This window comes from Engystomops pustulosus, chromosome 10, assembly GCF_040894005.1.
Source record: "Engystomops pustulosus chromosome 10, aEngPut4.maternal, whole genome shotgun sequence".
NCBI lineage: Eukaryota > Metazoa > Chordata > Amphibia > Anura > Leptodactylidae > Engystomops > Engystomops pustulosus.
The window spans coordinates 77,789,682-77,805,152 of record NC_092420.1 but is presented as its reverse complement, the minus strand read 5'-3'; the positions used below and the strand labels follow the sequence as shown (position 1 = coordinate 77,805,152).

The 15,471-nt window shown below is 40.9% G+C and overlaps 1 protein-coding gene across 2 annotated transcripts in view; it reads left to right on the top strand.

Moving 5' to 3' along the window:
• Window positions 1-15,205, top strand: part of BRINP2 (BMP/retinoic acid inducible neural specific 2) — a 234,740-nt gene extending 219,535 nt beyond the window's left edge. For both annotated transcript variants that reach the window (XM_072128734.1, XM_072128735.1), the window contains exon 8: window positions 12,755-15,205. In XM_072128734.1, the coding sequence (XP_071984835.1) occupies window positions 12,755-13,874 (1,120 nt within the window). In that variant the 3' untranslated portion in view covers window positions 13,875-15,205. The remainder of the gene's footprint in view (window positions 1-12,754) is intronic.
• The last annotated feature ends 266 nt before the right edge of the window (window positions 15,206-15,471 follow it).

Sequence of the window (15,471 nt, the reverse complement as noted above, 5' to 3'; positions counted from 1 at the left end):
TCGTAAACGCAATGGCGTCCAGAGTAGGAGATTCATGAATCAGATTAGATGTGAAATCAATAAGCACCAGTCCTCCATTGAGGTACATACTGTATCAAAATAACAATATATAGCCAAGATTTAACTCTTTAGAATAAAATATTTTCGCTCATCAACTTAGAACCCTACAAAGCCTAAATGTATTTGAAAATTTGAAAGAGCTTCAAATGGGATTTCTAGAATTTTCTTTTAGAAATGACTAAAACAGGGAAAATGTTTGAAAAATAAGATATTATCACCTGATAAGTCACCGGCCGATCCAGCATTTTGTTCCGTTAGCCTCTGCTGATGTTGTTGGCTTGTCCAGCAGTGATGGCAGAACGTGATTGGCTGTAGGATATATCATCCACATAGAGGAAGTCAACATACTGTCAGAGCAGTGAGACTATGGAACTCTCTGCCGCAGGAGGTTGTTATGGCGGACTCTATGTACATGTTCAAGAGAGGCCTGGATGCCTTTCTGGAGAGCAAAAATATCACGGGTTATGGGGATAAAACATGTATTTAATTCTTAAAGGTTGGACTTGATGGTCTTGCGTCTTCTTCCAGCCTTATATACTATGATACTATGACTGCTAGTGCTGCTGGATCGGTGGTAGATTAACAGGTGGGTATTGGTTGTTTGTTAAGCATCTCCCCCTTCCCAACTTTTTTCTTTTTCCATGTACGGAGCTTAACAAGAGCTGGTTTTCTGTGTAATCAATTGTACTTCCAGTGGCAGTATTTGATTTTCCATACTGTATACTGGGATGCGGGAAAAATTTCCAATTGCAGTGTACTTGACGAAAAAAACACTTTTGCACCATTTTCTTGTGGGGTCTGGATTTCACGGATTTCACTGTGAGCTCCAATTGACACCTCCCCTTTTTTCTTTGGGTCGGTGCGAATACAGGGATATCAAATGTATATATGTTTTATTTGGTTTTAATAGCTTTTTAAAAAGGAAAACCTTTTGTACAAAAAAAAAATCTTCATATTCGCCGTATTCTGACTCTATTCTGACTTTTTCAGACTTTGCTGTATGGACCTGTGTAAGGTGAAATTTTTTGTGAGACATGATAATGTTTGAATTTGTTCTATTTTGGGAACTGTACAACCTTTTTATAACTTTTTATAAAAATGTTAATGAGGTGCAACATGACAAAAAGTGGTTTTTGGATATTTGGGTGATATTTTGCGTTACAGGGTTCAACGCCGGGAATAAGCGTTTTTATAGATTGATGGATCAGGACTTTTGGGACATAGTGATACCTAACGTAGTATTCTAGGGACAGGGGGGTGATTTGAATTTTTTTAACTTTTTTAAGTTTTTTAATTTTTTTTTTACTTTTTTTTACTATACTTTATGTACTTTACTTTAACCCTAGAGCATCTAATTACTTGTACAATAAACACAACACTACAGTATTGCTATGACAGCTAAAGACGCGTCAGGGTCCTGGCTGTCATTGCAACCAGCTGACACCCACCGATAACATTGCTGAAGCGTTTGATGGCGACACTTAAGGGGTTGACACCCATGATCGGTGCCAGCATGTGATCCCGTTCCACACATCCTTAGCCGACATGTGATCTACCTTAAAGACAAGAAATACCAAATTTTTCCAAATACCGTATATACTCGAGTATAAGCCGACCCGAGTATAAGCCGAGACCCCTAATTTCAACACAAAAAAACTGGGAAAACCTATTGACTCGAGTATAAGCCGAGGGTGGGAAATGCATTGGTTACAGCCTCCCAGTATATAGTCTGCCAGCCCCTGTAGCATACAGCCTGCCCAACCCCTGTAGCATACAGCCTGCCCAGCCCCTGTAGTAGGAAAAAAAATAACACTGTACTCATCTTTCCGCCGTCCCCCATAGGTCCTCTTCTGTCTCAGACTGTCTCAGACAGAAGAGGACCTATGGGTGACGTCAGAAAGGTGAGTTTTGTCTTTATGTTTTTAGTTGACTCGAGTATAAGCCGAGTTAGGGTTTTTGAGCACAAATTTTGTGCTGAAAAACTAGGCTTATACTCGAGTATATAAGGTAAGAGTTCATTTTCTTTGAGCCATAAGACTAATTGCCATGTTTGTGAGATTTGAACAGTGCAATGAAATAAAGGGAAAGGAGGAGGCTAAATTGCAAAGATCAAAAGAACCCCCTAATGTATTACTGGGGTTTACCATTAAAAACAGAAGGGGCTTGCGTTAGATTTCTCTTCTGGGATGGAATTGATGTCCTTTTAACTACTGCCCCTTCAAGAAATGGTCGGACTAAGCTGCAAATGGCTTCGGTTGACACTATGGCTCAAGGTGGTGCCTACATGTACAGCACTGGTTATCATTAATGACTAGTTATAAGTACCAGCACCAATTAGGGTCGTTAATAACAGGGGGTTTGAGTCAAACCCACACCCAAACTTTTAATGAATTTGGGTGTAGGGGACCTGAACTCACAAAGTTTGGTACAAACCAGTTCAGGCTCGCTCATCACTATCAATGACTTAAAGGGATTGGCCATGTTACCTCATGTTTTTTGTAATGTGAGTCAAAGTGTGGAGGGCAGGATATTAGATCATTTAATAATATACATCTATTAAAAGTTCTGCTCTATTTCCTTGTTATGTGAAGTGAAGCCTCTTTTATCTCTTGTCAACCTGGCGATTGTTCATGGACAGTTAGAGATCACATGATCCTCCATCAGCGGCCATCTTATGTACAGGAATATCTGGCTGATGAGGTAAAAGACAGGAGGCTTCACTTTACATATCAAGAAAGCAGCACAGAACTATTACTAGATGTATATTGATAAATTACCTAATATCCTGCCTCCCCGCCACATAAAGCATAAGGTAAAGTGGCCAACCCCTTTAACCCATTACCCTGTCTGTAGTGACTACAGGATTCCATCTATTGGGGGTCATTTACTAAGGGCCCGAATCGCGTTTTTCCGTCGGGTTTCCCGAATATTACCATTTTGCGCCAAATTGCGCCAGGTTTTTTGGCGCACGCGATCGGATTGTGGCGCATCGGTGCCGGCATGCACGCGTGGCCATCAGAAAACCCGACGGATTCGGAAAAACCACCGTATTTTTTTTTAAAAAAATGTGTCGCTCGACACGCACTTACCTGCACCCAGGAATAGCTTGTGAACTCCAGTGAACTCCGACGGACTTCAGCGCAGCAGCGACACCTGGTGAACATCGGGCGCACTACCTTAGTGAATCGCTGGAAGACCCGAATCAGCGTTGGAGAACCCGCCGCTGGATCGTGAATGGACTGGGTAACTAAATCTGCCACATTGTTTGATAACAAGTTGAGTTAACACATTTTAAGACATGTTGACCAGTTCTCCATCTGTATAGGCAATGTATATGATAGTAAACCCAGGTCTACAACGACCTGGCACAATGCTAAGCTTGACCAGGAGAGCAAGAGAGTTACACAATCTTCTAGTTACAGAAGTTCGCAGTGGACAAGCCACAATTGAGCTGTGAAACAGTGAAAAAAGGCAAAACATCAATCACAATGGGGCAGATTTAATTCCCCGTCCTGACGCAATCCAGTGACGTGTTCTCCGTCGAGGATTCGGGTCTTCCGCGATTCACTAAGGTGGTGCGCCCGATGTCCACCAGGTGTCGCTGCTGCGCCGAGGTCCGCCGGAGTTCACCTTCCTATTCCTGGTGCATGTAAGCGCATGACAAGCAACACTTTTTTTTTTAAAATACCGTGGTTTTCCAAAACGCCCCCCCCCCGATTTCCGTCGCCTGCATGGCGCAAACCAGTAATTTTTGGGAAACCCCACGAAAAAGAGCGATTCGGAGCCTTAGTAAATGAGCCCCAATGTGTATTAAGGAAACAAGCCACAAGTGTGAGAACCTGGGGAGAAGGAGATATGGGACATATCTAAGATAGGTACCGTATATACTCGAGTATAAGCCGACCCGAGTATAAGCCGAGGCCCCTAATTTTACCACAAAATACTGGGAAAACCTATTGACTCGAGTATAAGCCGAGGGTGGGAAACGCATTGGTCACAGCCTCCTCAGTACATAGCCAGCCAGCCCCTGCCCCAGTGTATATAGCCTGCCAGCCCCTGCCCCAGTGTATATAGCCTACCAGACCCTGCCCCAGTGTATATACCCTGCCAGACCCTGCCCCAGTGTATATAGCCTGCCGCACCCTGCCCCAGTGTATATAGCCCGCCAGACCCTGCCCCAGTGTATATAGCCTGCCGCACCCTGCCCCAGTGTATATAGCTTGCCGCCGCTGCCAGACAGATCGCACAGAAGATATACAGGGGTCGCCGGAAAGGTGAGTTTTGATATACTTATTTTTTTGACTCGAGTATAAGCCGAGTTTGGGGTTTTCAGCACATTTTTTGTTCTGAAAAACTAGGCTTATACTCGAGTATATAAGGTACTAAGATAGAAATGGGCAACAAAGTATTGGATGGACCTTCTCTTCCTACCACTCACTGAACCAAGACTCTGATTGGCCCAATGTCTTAAGTCTCTGACCACTGAGCAAAAGCGGCGTGTATGTCTGGCAACCTATAGGTGACTATTCATGAGATCCTTCAGACCCTTTTCATGACTCTATGGCCAATCTCTAGTTTGTATGTAAGACCGCACCAATCAGGGTTGTGATCTCTATCTCCAAGAACCCAATGGTAACCACAGGAGATGATCGAAATACTTTGAAATGATGGAAATGTATTTCATCAGCCAAAGCCTTTAAGAAATGCATATGAAATAATTTCTCAGTTGTGATTCATTATTTCTTCATTCATAGCATTTAAAAGCGATTCCATGAGGAATACAAATGCTACAATGCAATCAATAAATGCTATTATAAAACAACATGCCATCATGGGGGGAAGCTGTATCCAGTCACAACAAAATGTCTTCAGTCTGTCTGATGCCTTCAGTCTGATTTGATCTCAATTGCTTCTTCTATTAGAGCAATGTAGTAAGTGGCCGTAGACAGAGCAGGTGATTGTGTGATAAGTACATAAACGATGACGAGAGGATAGAAGAGTTCCATTAATGTATCTATTCATCTTCTTCTGAAAGGCTGGTGGTATGGACCTTGGATTCTTTCTCCCTTGGATTGTCCATTGTGATGTGGCTGTCCTTGACATTTATGAAGCCATAGTGGTGGTAAAAAAAAATCCGGATGGTCCCGTAATAGCTCGAATAAATGAGCTTTATTTATGGGATACTGTGGATGTTGACATGACTTACCTATCTATATTTATATAGAAAAAATAGTTGAATATAATATTTGAATCCCAGTGTCAGATACCTGTCCAACAAACAACCCAACCACAACCAAACTTGGCACAAGCAGTTAGACTGGGTAAGCGGTGGTGAACTCACCCTGCAATGTCCATACAGGCTATGGGCTACAGCAGATAAAAGTGCCCTGACAAGGGCAAACTGACTATCAGGAAACTGCTAACAGACCCAGCGAGACCTTGCAAGGTAAAACTTACTTCATCTGGCAGCTTTTGGATGGTGGAGCCAAAGGTAACCAAAGTCAGAGAGAGACCTACATACATACTAGGACACAGAGGGACAAACAGCAGATCCAGACAGACAATCGGAGTCAGACAAAACCAAGATGGTGGCAAAGAACAGCTTTGAATTACTAGAGAGAGTTCTATATAACATAGAATAAGTCAGCTACACAGAATGGTACAGTAATATCAAGGAAAAATCTGGTAAAGGTATGAGGTGACTAGTAGAACCAGTAAGGTGTAATGGGCCTGGGCAGGAGTTCCTGTTAGTTGACTGGGTCAGCTATCCATTACTCTCGTAACCCTTGCTGGACAGGTCTGGGCTGCAGAGGATCTGGGAGTAGTTCAATCCGTTAAACATCCACAGGATGTTCCTAGTCTTGCTCTTCTCTCACCAGACATTTCTTATCCGAGCTGTTGGCTCAGCTGTGTCCTGTGGATGATGTGCTCTGCTATATACATATAATGATGTACAATGTGCAGGATAACATTCCTACAATGGTGCACATGCTCCATTCTTCAGTGTGTCTGGCTGGGTGGCCGGGTCCCCTGGCACTGCAGGCCCCATAGCAGCTGCTATAGCTTCTGCCACTGCAGTTATGCTCCTGTCCTATGGGTGCTTTATGGGTGCCACATATTGTAAGGATACAATAGAATTAATACAAAACCATGGAATAGCATTGTAATATCAAACTTGATTGAATAACCTCAGGAGTCTTGGTTCCTTTAAACCACAATGCTACATAGGAGAAAAGTTGAGTGGCCGACCTCTAACAAGAATAACTTCTGTATCCCCAACATAGAAGTATCCGTGTCAGGCTAACACTGATATGAGAGGATCATTCTGAATATATACGCGGCTTTATCAAAGGGCGGCTGCTGCAGACAACATTAATGGCTCTTTAGAAAAAAGATACAGCAGCAAAAAAATCTCTGCTACTGTGGATAATACAACTAAGTCCCTGTCTATTTGTTGCTGTCATCTTTCCGGTGTCAGTAAAAGTCACGGGTTGATTTTGAGCTTAGAATGTTTAACTCGGAGCTTTTGTGGAAAATGCTGACACCAGTGAGGTCACTAATTCCATGCGTTCTGTGGCACAAGATAAAAGAGGCGAATTTATGCCCTTTAAAGCTGTCGGAGAAATATTACTTTTTTATTAGTATTTTCATGGATACTGAGCCTGGGAGATTGGAGAAAGAATATCAGGCTTAAAATGGAATGAACAGACCCATAAAGACACGGAAGAAGAAATAAAATCCGAAAAAACACAGAACAGAATAAAAGCAAAACATGTAAGGTCAGGAGAAGAAGAGCTGGCACAGCTAGATGGAGAATTGCAACAATGAGCATAGAGAATACATATTTTTATCATATTTTTATCATATTTTTTAAACATAGATGTTTCAAAAAAAGTTTAAGAGCGCCTACCATGTCCGAAATTGCAGGTTTCATTTAAAGGGATACTTCCGCCTCCTTTTACCCCAGAGAAAGGGTATGAAATATAATTTCTACAATTCCATCTTTTTAGATTTATCTAAAAATCAAATGCAAATGTGCTGAGAAGGGTCACTTTTTACCTGTGATAAGACATTTTTAGGGGCTGTAAAACCCTTTTAGACCCTATCTTTGGTTCTATAGTACCGAGACATGCTTGTGGTATCATATTAAAGATAAAAATCTATTCTTGCTAATCAAATCAGAAAGTACTGTTAGATATCAAATGGCAAAGAACTTAAAGACATTGACGATAATTGGATCTTTATCTGAAGCTCATATTCCAATCTATATCTTTACCTGCCCATGATGTAATTTAGAAGATGAGATTTTTATCTTTAATATTGTACCAGAATCATGGTTCTCTGTTCTATAGAGCCCAAGATAAGGCCATCTCATGTGATTTTCCTCTTCAAGCCTCTAAAAGTGACTCTTTTCAGCTCATTTGAGTTGACACATTTTAACATAAAAGACACAACATTTTTAACCATACCAAGCTTAGTTGTGGTTATAGATTAGTTGTGTAAAACATGGTGACAGAGTCCCTTTAAGGCTTCATGCACAAGGTCGGTAGGAGGATGGAGGAGGGGTGAACGGAAATAAAAATGACAAAATATAGCAATTGTGCCTTATTTTGCATGGTGGCTGCCCAGCTCGGTCTCCATGAGACACTGTTTGCTTACTGTACCATGACCAGGTAATATAAAGCTCTATGGGGTCCCCGTATAGTTGTGTGCATGAGGCCTTTATTCATAATCTAAAAACGGATTTCCGGCTCTGTATGAGGGGAACAGTCTGAATGTTGGCCCACCACGAATCTTGTATTTATAACCAGTGGCGTAACTTGAATCTGCAGGGCCCCAGTGCAAAGTCTGTGCCAGGCCCCCCGACTATAATGTATGGTTTATAGTAACAATCTTCTTATATGGGAAAGTGACACCTTATGGGCCCCTAAGCCTCCTGGGCCCGGTTGTGATCAAAGCCTCTGCACCCCCTCAAGTTACGCCCCTGTTTATGACCTAAGCTATAGGTAAGTGGTCAATATTGTCCATCCCTTAAGAGCTTTGAGCAACAGGGTCACTTTCTATTCTACTTTATGATTTAAGTATTGAAATGAAGTTTCCATAATGTCTGCTAGGACACGGCTGCAGTACCTAAAGCCACTGCAATAAATAATATGGAGAAGGAGTAGCGCAGCCGGAGGATGTATGAAGTACTGGACCTGTCAATCCAGAGAGGATTATTCTGAGAATGGGTTATTCATTGAAAAATGGGGGATAATTGGGGCCCAACTGCAATATCAGACCCAACCTGTGGGTTGCTGTTTGTGGGTAAAAATGAAAAATCAGATAAAATGTATCTTTTGTATACCTCATCATTGACGTAAGATCATCAATTACCTTCCAATGTTCCATTCTTGTTCTATGGTTATCCTCTTGTTATATATTTGCTGTAGTAGATTGATTAAAGTTACCATAGAGCTTTACCAATCCCATTGGGGGGGATGTATCAGAACTCTCAGGTGTGTTTTTACACCAAAACATGTCATGTCCACAATTGGTGGCACCAATGATTGCATTAATTACGAACAGGCAACTTTTTCGAAGCAAAAATATCTAAAAAATGTGATCAAGTGTTCACCATTGAGTCTGGTATCATTATGTTAATGAGCAGAATGATAAGTGATTACCTTGTGGAAAGATTATAAAAAGTTAAGGGATAATATACCATGAATGGATGATATCAAACACCATGATGTAGGGTCCGTTTGGTGGCTCAGTGGTTGGCAGCTTATTTTGACCAGGAGCCACATCTCTTCTCCTCGTTATTTGGTTTCCTCTAAAATAACGAAGAACTCTCACTGATGAATGGATGGACTTTTTATGAAATTGATTCCTACGAGAGATAAACAAAATAGTGAAGGTCTTTTTTTTAATTCTCCGGAGCCCTCTTAGTCTGGAGTTGGAATAAACAATTTCCTTCGCCCACCTGAAGTCATGTTCCCAGGGGTCTTAAAAATTGTTTGTCACCTAAAGGTTCTTCAGAATTCAGTGTTGCTTCAGAAGTGATGTAGAGAGGACATGGCAGTCAATAGGGAATTTGTTTGCTCGAAAGATAAAAAAAATGGCACCTCGTGGTTGATTTTTAACCTCTTGACCCTGCAGAAACCCAGTTTACCTAACAAAGGAATTTGTTCCTTCGATGACATACTTGTCTGTTGCGAATCACTTCAGAAGGCAGAGGGACATCTTTAGCCTTCATTCCTAAAGTAAATATAAATAATTCACACACTTTATCATCTCCGTGACCCACATAACCATTATAGAGTGAGCAGCGGGCTAGCTAAAGACTCACTGGCACCAGGGCAAAAGTTTAGCTTTGAGCCTCCTCATGACCCAGCAGCTCACATGAAACAATGATGCAGCACTAGTAGCCAAGTTCTTCACCACGGTCTTATAATATTAGAGGAACAGGCCCAAATATATTTCCGCCCTCCTCAACCCTAAATAATTTGGAAACCGCAAAACAGAACTTTAAATTCCACAGTTCAGTTATTTGTAAGGCGATTGTCTATCCTGTATATTGGCAACTTAAAAAAACAGAGCTGATCTCTCCGTAAAGGGGATTGCAGTTTAGATCCTGTGTCTTAACTCTATGTTGGTACTCCAGTTATATACAGTGATATGTTTTCTGAATGTTGTGGGAATGGAGTAAAAGGAGAATCAAGTAACTGTTGCAGCTGCATATTCCTCCATAGCCTCGCTTAATTATACTAAAACCTATAGGTACTTCTGACATGTGTGACAGTTGACATCATAAATCTCATTGCACAGGTTGATGGATTTATGATGCTTAAATTGACATCAAATGAAATCAAGTAGCTCCTTGTGGTCCCTCTAGCTTGTGGGCCCCTGTCATAACTGTGACCATTGCAAACTCCATGGTATCCCAACTAGGAGTGAAATATCTTTAGACTTTTATTTTGAGAATTATTAATGGTATTATGTATATTACATGAAGAATTTAAATGCCGATCCATTGGGACGCCATTATGACCCATATACTGTAATTTATGACATTTTTTTAAGCTTTCTAATCTTAATGCTTTTCAACCTTTTCCATTTTGGACAGCTTTGAAAAACAGGCTGTGCACCTTATTTGCAAAGAAATTAAATGAAATGCAACCTTTCATGTTAACATTGTTATATTTAATTAGTTAGGCTGCTATATTTATCTCAAAACTGACCTTTAAGGAGGCATAGCTACTTTAATTACTGAAGTAAACACATAAATCCACTTTGGCGAGCTCTGTGTGTCTTCTCAACAATTTTCATGAGTAAAGCTCTCGGTATGAGTTAGAAGAAAGCTGGACGCAGGCATATGGTCTCGACAACGTAAGCGCCTGGTGTAACTTAATTTCCCTTTAATTACAGACCCTGAGGCTCAAAATGTGATAAGCCCAGACATGTGTATTATTCTAGCCAGATATATGCATTATATTCAGGAATTAATATTTTGATAATGCCAGCATATTGCAAAATCATTGAACGGTTCACTTCTCTTTTAGTGATGATATTAGCTTTTATATATAGACTTAAGCAAATTAGACTTCTTCAGGCTGAACTGCAGTTTATGGACATTTAGTTTTCTTCTTTGTAGAAACAGTCAATTATTTTCTAACTACTATTACCTCAATATACCCATTCAGCCATGTTCAGGTCATCCTCCTGCCATAAGACTCCATAAGACCTCCGATGTTGTCCGATAGCATCTGCTACTTAGGCCTTTGATCATTTAGAATTCTGTAAGTTTCACGATGGGGCCCCCGAACATGGAAGCCAAGACACCAAGTTTCTGCTCAAGTTTCTTAAACAATTTCTTGAAGATTTTTCCATTGTCCTACTTAAAGAGGTCACTGCTATTGTCCAGAAGTTTGGATTTAGGTCAACCTCCACTGCAATCTGTACTGGCGTGACCACAGGTATAATCTCTTTGTGGTGTGTGTGAGCCACCGCTTTGGGGAGGATCGTTGCTCCCTGATGATGTCACGGGCAGCAGCAATCTTTCCAAATATGGTGGCGCTCACACATTGCCGAGGTTCAAATGAGGGTTAACAGGCCGATATTCACAATCGGTGCCAGCACTGATCACACGGGAATTACGGGAGAGAGGTTTGAATCCAGGTTCGGTAACAGACCCATACAAAATTTTCAAGTGCGGTTGTGGCCGAGCTTCATTAGTTCCACTCATCACTAGTCACTGCTAAATGATTATACTACTGGCGTACTTGGCCAACACATGGGATTTTTTAGCTTTTTAAGATTTATGGAGAATAATGACAAAATCAATTTATGTTACATTGCCAAACAATCACACGATGATATAATAAAATTCCGATAAGGTACCACCCATCTCACCCTTCCATGTGTTTGCCTCTTAAGATAAAAGGAAAGAGGACAAAAGGAAAGTTAAAAATAAAATTGGGTTAAGTAAGAAGTCAAATCAAAGGGGCTGAATACTCCCCCCCCCCAAAAAAAAAGTCTCATGTGAATGCCAAGAGGTCACGTTCAAATAACAAATCTTTCAGGTACCAGATTGTAAATTCAAACTTGGCCTTAAGTTGCTGCTTTAATTTCATTGTTAATGGCTAATATATGGAGTCCAAAATGTTTAGTCAACCTTTGCCATAACAATGTTTAGGTAGGTTCTTCATAACAAACTAATGTCTACACAATTAGCGGGACTCAAGATTTTTCAGAAAAACATTGTAAATAATTGGATTCTTCTTATAGGGTGTCTTGTCCCCATCTCTTCCCCAGGTAAGCGATGCATTTGGCCGTCTTTATGATGTTAAATATTCAATAGACCTCTTCCATTCCTCTATGGACTAGCTCTGGTTATTACATGATTATGACCTTCCGTTTGAGGGTCGTCCAGCTGTTGTGCGGTAACTAAAAACCGCTATCGTCTTTATACTGTTTGAAACTTTATAAATTTATTGATAAAATGATAAATTCGATTCATCTTCTCAAGGACAACGTGGCTGTAATTTTATAATCCGTGAAATATAATTTACTAAGAGAAGCTATTGATTTGAAAGGCCCAAAACTGAACCCTATGCATAGAAAATATATGGTGGTATTCTATAGAATTCTGGGAGTATACAAAGGAATTAGCTGGAATAAATTGAACGCAAATTAAAAAGACCAAGGTAATTAAGGGCATGTGTGTATGTTGTATTAAGAGCTGTTCTCAATTAAGAGCTGTTCTCACATGTACTATGTGATAATGTACAATTATACATATGGAGAGTAGTGAGATCCTCCTAATGCACTTCTTACACCTAGGGCATGTCAATGAGGGATCCTCTTCATCTAGCGGAGAAAAGGTTTATATCAACATAGGATGCGATTCGCTACTGTAAGAACAACAGGACTAATTTGTATTTTCCTGCCAAAAGACGTTGTAATTGATGTCCTTCATTTTACAAGAGCAAGAAAGGCTTATTAGTGCAATAGATCTGTACAAATGGGCGGGGGTTTCCAGGTTTGGGACATTGACTCCATTTTATGTATGAGCCATTGGCACATCAGTTTTTGGCCTCCTCGTCAAAGTGGTTGCAATTGATAGAACTGTCTATTTTACTTTATTGACTGTGTATTTACAGCCAAAGTAATTTTCTCAAGTTTCCTGACATATTTATTTTGTTTCCTCTAGATCCGTTTCTTATTGGTGGCACCACATCCAGTCCCTTCTGTATTGCAGTGCATCACTAGCGCCTGGCATGTTCCTGGAGGCTTCACACAGCTGTACCTGTACACTCCAGCATCCCAATTGCCAGGGAAACATTCCATGTATACAAGGACCTGGCCCTTTGTGCTCCCTCTGCTCAACCATTCATCCTACCCAGTGTGCCAGCTGCAACCCTGGATACACATTAACAGCTCAAGGCCTGTGTGTACCTTCAGTGCCTGAGTCCTCAGAACCTTACCTTGGAACCGAGGGTACTTTGCAGGACTTAGAAGTAAAGTATTTGCTTCTTAAAAGAGATGGACGTTTGAGGGCTCCAGCTTTCTTTATCTCTGGAGACCTCCGGCTGGGCATGTGGTTCCAAATGGGCGGCAGGAAGCGTATGCTCCTGACCTGCAAGAGCAACAAACACTGGCCCAGGCAGCTGCATCTACTTCTAGGACTTTCAATGCGTCTCTGTCTTGCCGGAAATGGCACAAGAGACCCCCAAGTAACCGTTTATGTCAATCCCTTTGGAGGGAGTCACTCAGAAAGCTGGTTACTGCCTGCTGGAGAACAAGGTTATCCAAGTTGGGAGAAAACTTGGGACATGGAAGGAGGGGACCGTTGCCAGAACTGGACTTTAATACTAGGCCACCGCTGGCGGTCATTTTTTGAAACTGTCCACTTCTACATGAGGAGCAATCCTTCAGAAGAAGAAGAAGATGGAGAGGAGGATTCAGCAGAATGGACTGATAAACAGACTTTGGATGACAAATTAGAGGATCCTGAGTATGTTCGTATTGATGGTCTTCATGCTTTTGGTTACAGTGTACCCTTTGACCCGGAAGCCATCAGGGGCTTAGCGCAGCAAATAGACCAACCTGGGTCCAGAGAAATTGCGCTGCTTGAATTGCAAGAGCTCCGAAAGCGAGTAAATTTCCTATCACCACCAGGTGCCCGAAAACTGGATCTTTTTAGCTGCTTACTGCGACATCGGCTGAAGATGAGCAGCAATGAGGTGGGAAGAATACAGGCCCAACTTGCTTTATTCAGCAGTCAACTTCCCAATGGCTCCACATATGAGACAACAAAACTCTGCAGCTAGAGGTTCAACTATTGGATTTATTTGCCCCTTCAGTGCATAAGGCCCAAAAATGATGTACAATGTCTTCCTTTTGAGAAGTCACTTCTTTAAACCACGTCTGTATTCTTGGGTCTTCAAATTCATGTTATTATATTAAAGTGCATACAGGTGGTTTAATCGAACAAAGGATGCCAAGAAAACAGTTTGGAATCTAGTCAACACTATTAATTGAATTGTGCAGATTGAAAATTGCCCAATCTCAAGTGACTGGTTGATGAATTCTGATGTATGCAGCTCAGTAAGGCAATCTAAGTGTGCCCAGGCCAGTGCCGGCTGTGATAATTCCACCAAGACAGCAAAACTTTAGAAATATCACAGCCAAAGCCATATTCCGATCATCCGACAAATCAAACACATCTTAATTTCCTGTCTATAAACGCTGAAGACCACTTGAGGATTTTACGGTTTGATGTATCGAGATGACCCAAACAAAAAAAAAAAAATCACATAAAGAGAGAACACAAAAATTGTAGTATAAGGATTTTTTTTTTCAAAAAAGTGTCAAATTTAAATGTATATGACCTACCCAGAAAGAAAAAAAAAATAATCTGGGTATCTATATAACTTACTGTTAGCGTAACCTAACAGTACAACTATCTCCTGAAAAGCCTTATTACTGTCACCAGTGACATTTACAAGAGTGTGCTTCGTCTGGTACAAGAGGGGGTTAATGGAGCTTAGTCATTCATTATAAAGGTCATAAATTTGCAAAAACTGACAAAAAAAAGCACAAGAAAATATAAGACTTTCCAGTGACCATTGTGTGTTGATGTTTTGAATAAGTTCACATTCTGAGTGTGTCTGTGTGGACACAAGGTTTAGCGTGTGAAACGAACCAGGTCTCATGTGTGTATGGGCTGAAGACAACACAAAAAAGGGAGTATTGTAGTCCCCGATGCAATTTAGTAAAATTTGTATTTGTATGTAGACCTGGAAATGAATGCAGATCTCTACCAGAGGAACTCGGGCTCATTGAGTGACTGTCTCAAGAACAGAGCCCATGTTCACGTAAGTGTCTGGAGCCTAGCAGAGAGATAATATAGTTTCTTCAAGGTCAAAGAGAAGCCAGTATTGGCATATAGTAAATAATTCTATCAGCAGACACAGGTTGAAGTCATTATGCACTGTTGAGCATGACAAAAGATTATTGGTTATTTTCTAAGCCATTCGGCACGTAAAGTCCGTTTGTTTGAATGTGCCATAAGGTGATTTATAACCTACCTGTGGCCATGTGTTTTCAAATATTTGTATCTCAAACAGGGCTCAATAAAGAAAAGGAAGCTTTGTAGGCCTTTATGTTTTCCAATTGACTTTCCCATTGAGGTTATTTAAGAACCTTCTCACAACTTTTTTTCCTGGTACTTGTATTTCTCATACCGAACTTAAAGTCAATTTTATCTTCAACCAATTATAGAGTTAATGAGAGACAATGAGGCACATTTACTAAGGGTATGCGGACCGCATTTCCGGCGGGTTTCCCGATTATTTCCAATTTGCGCCGCATTTGACAGGGGTTTTTGGAATTTGACTTTCATGCAACACAAATCGGGGGGCGTGG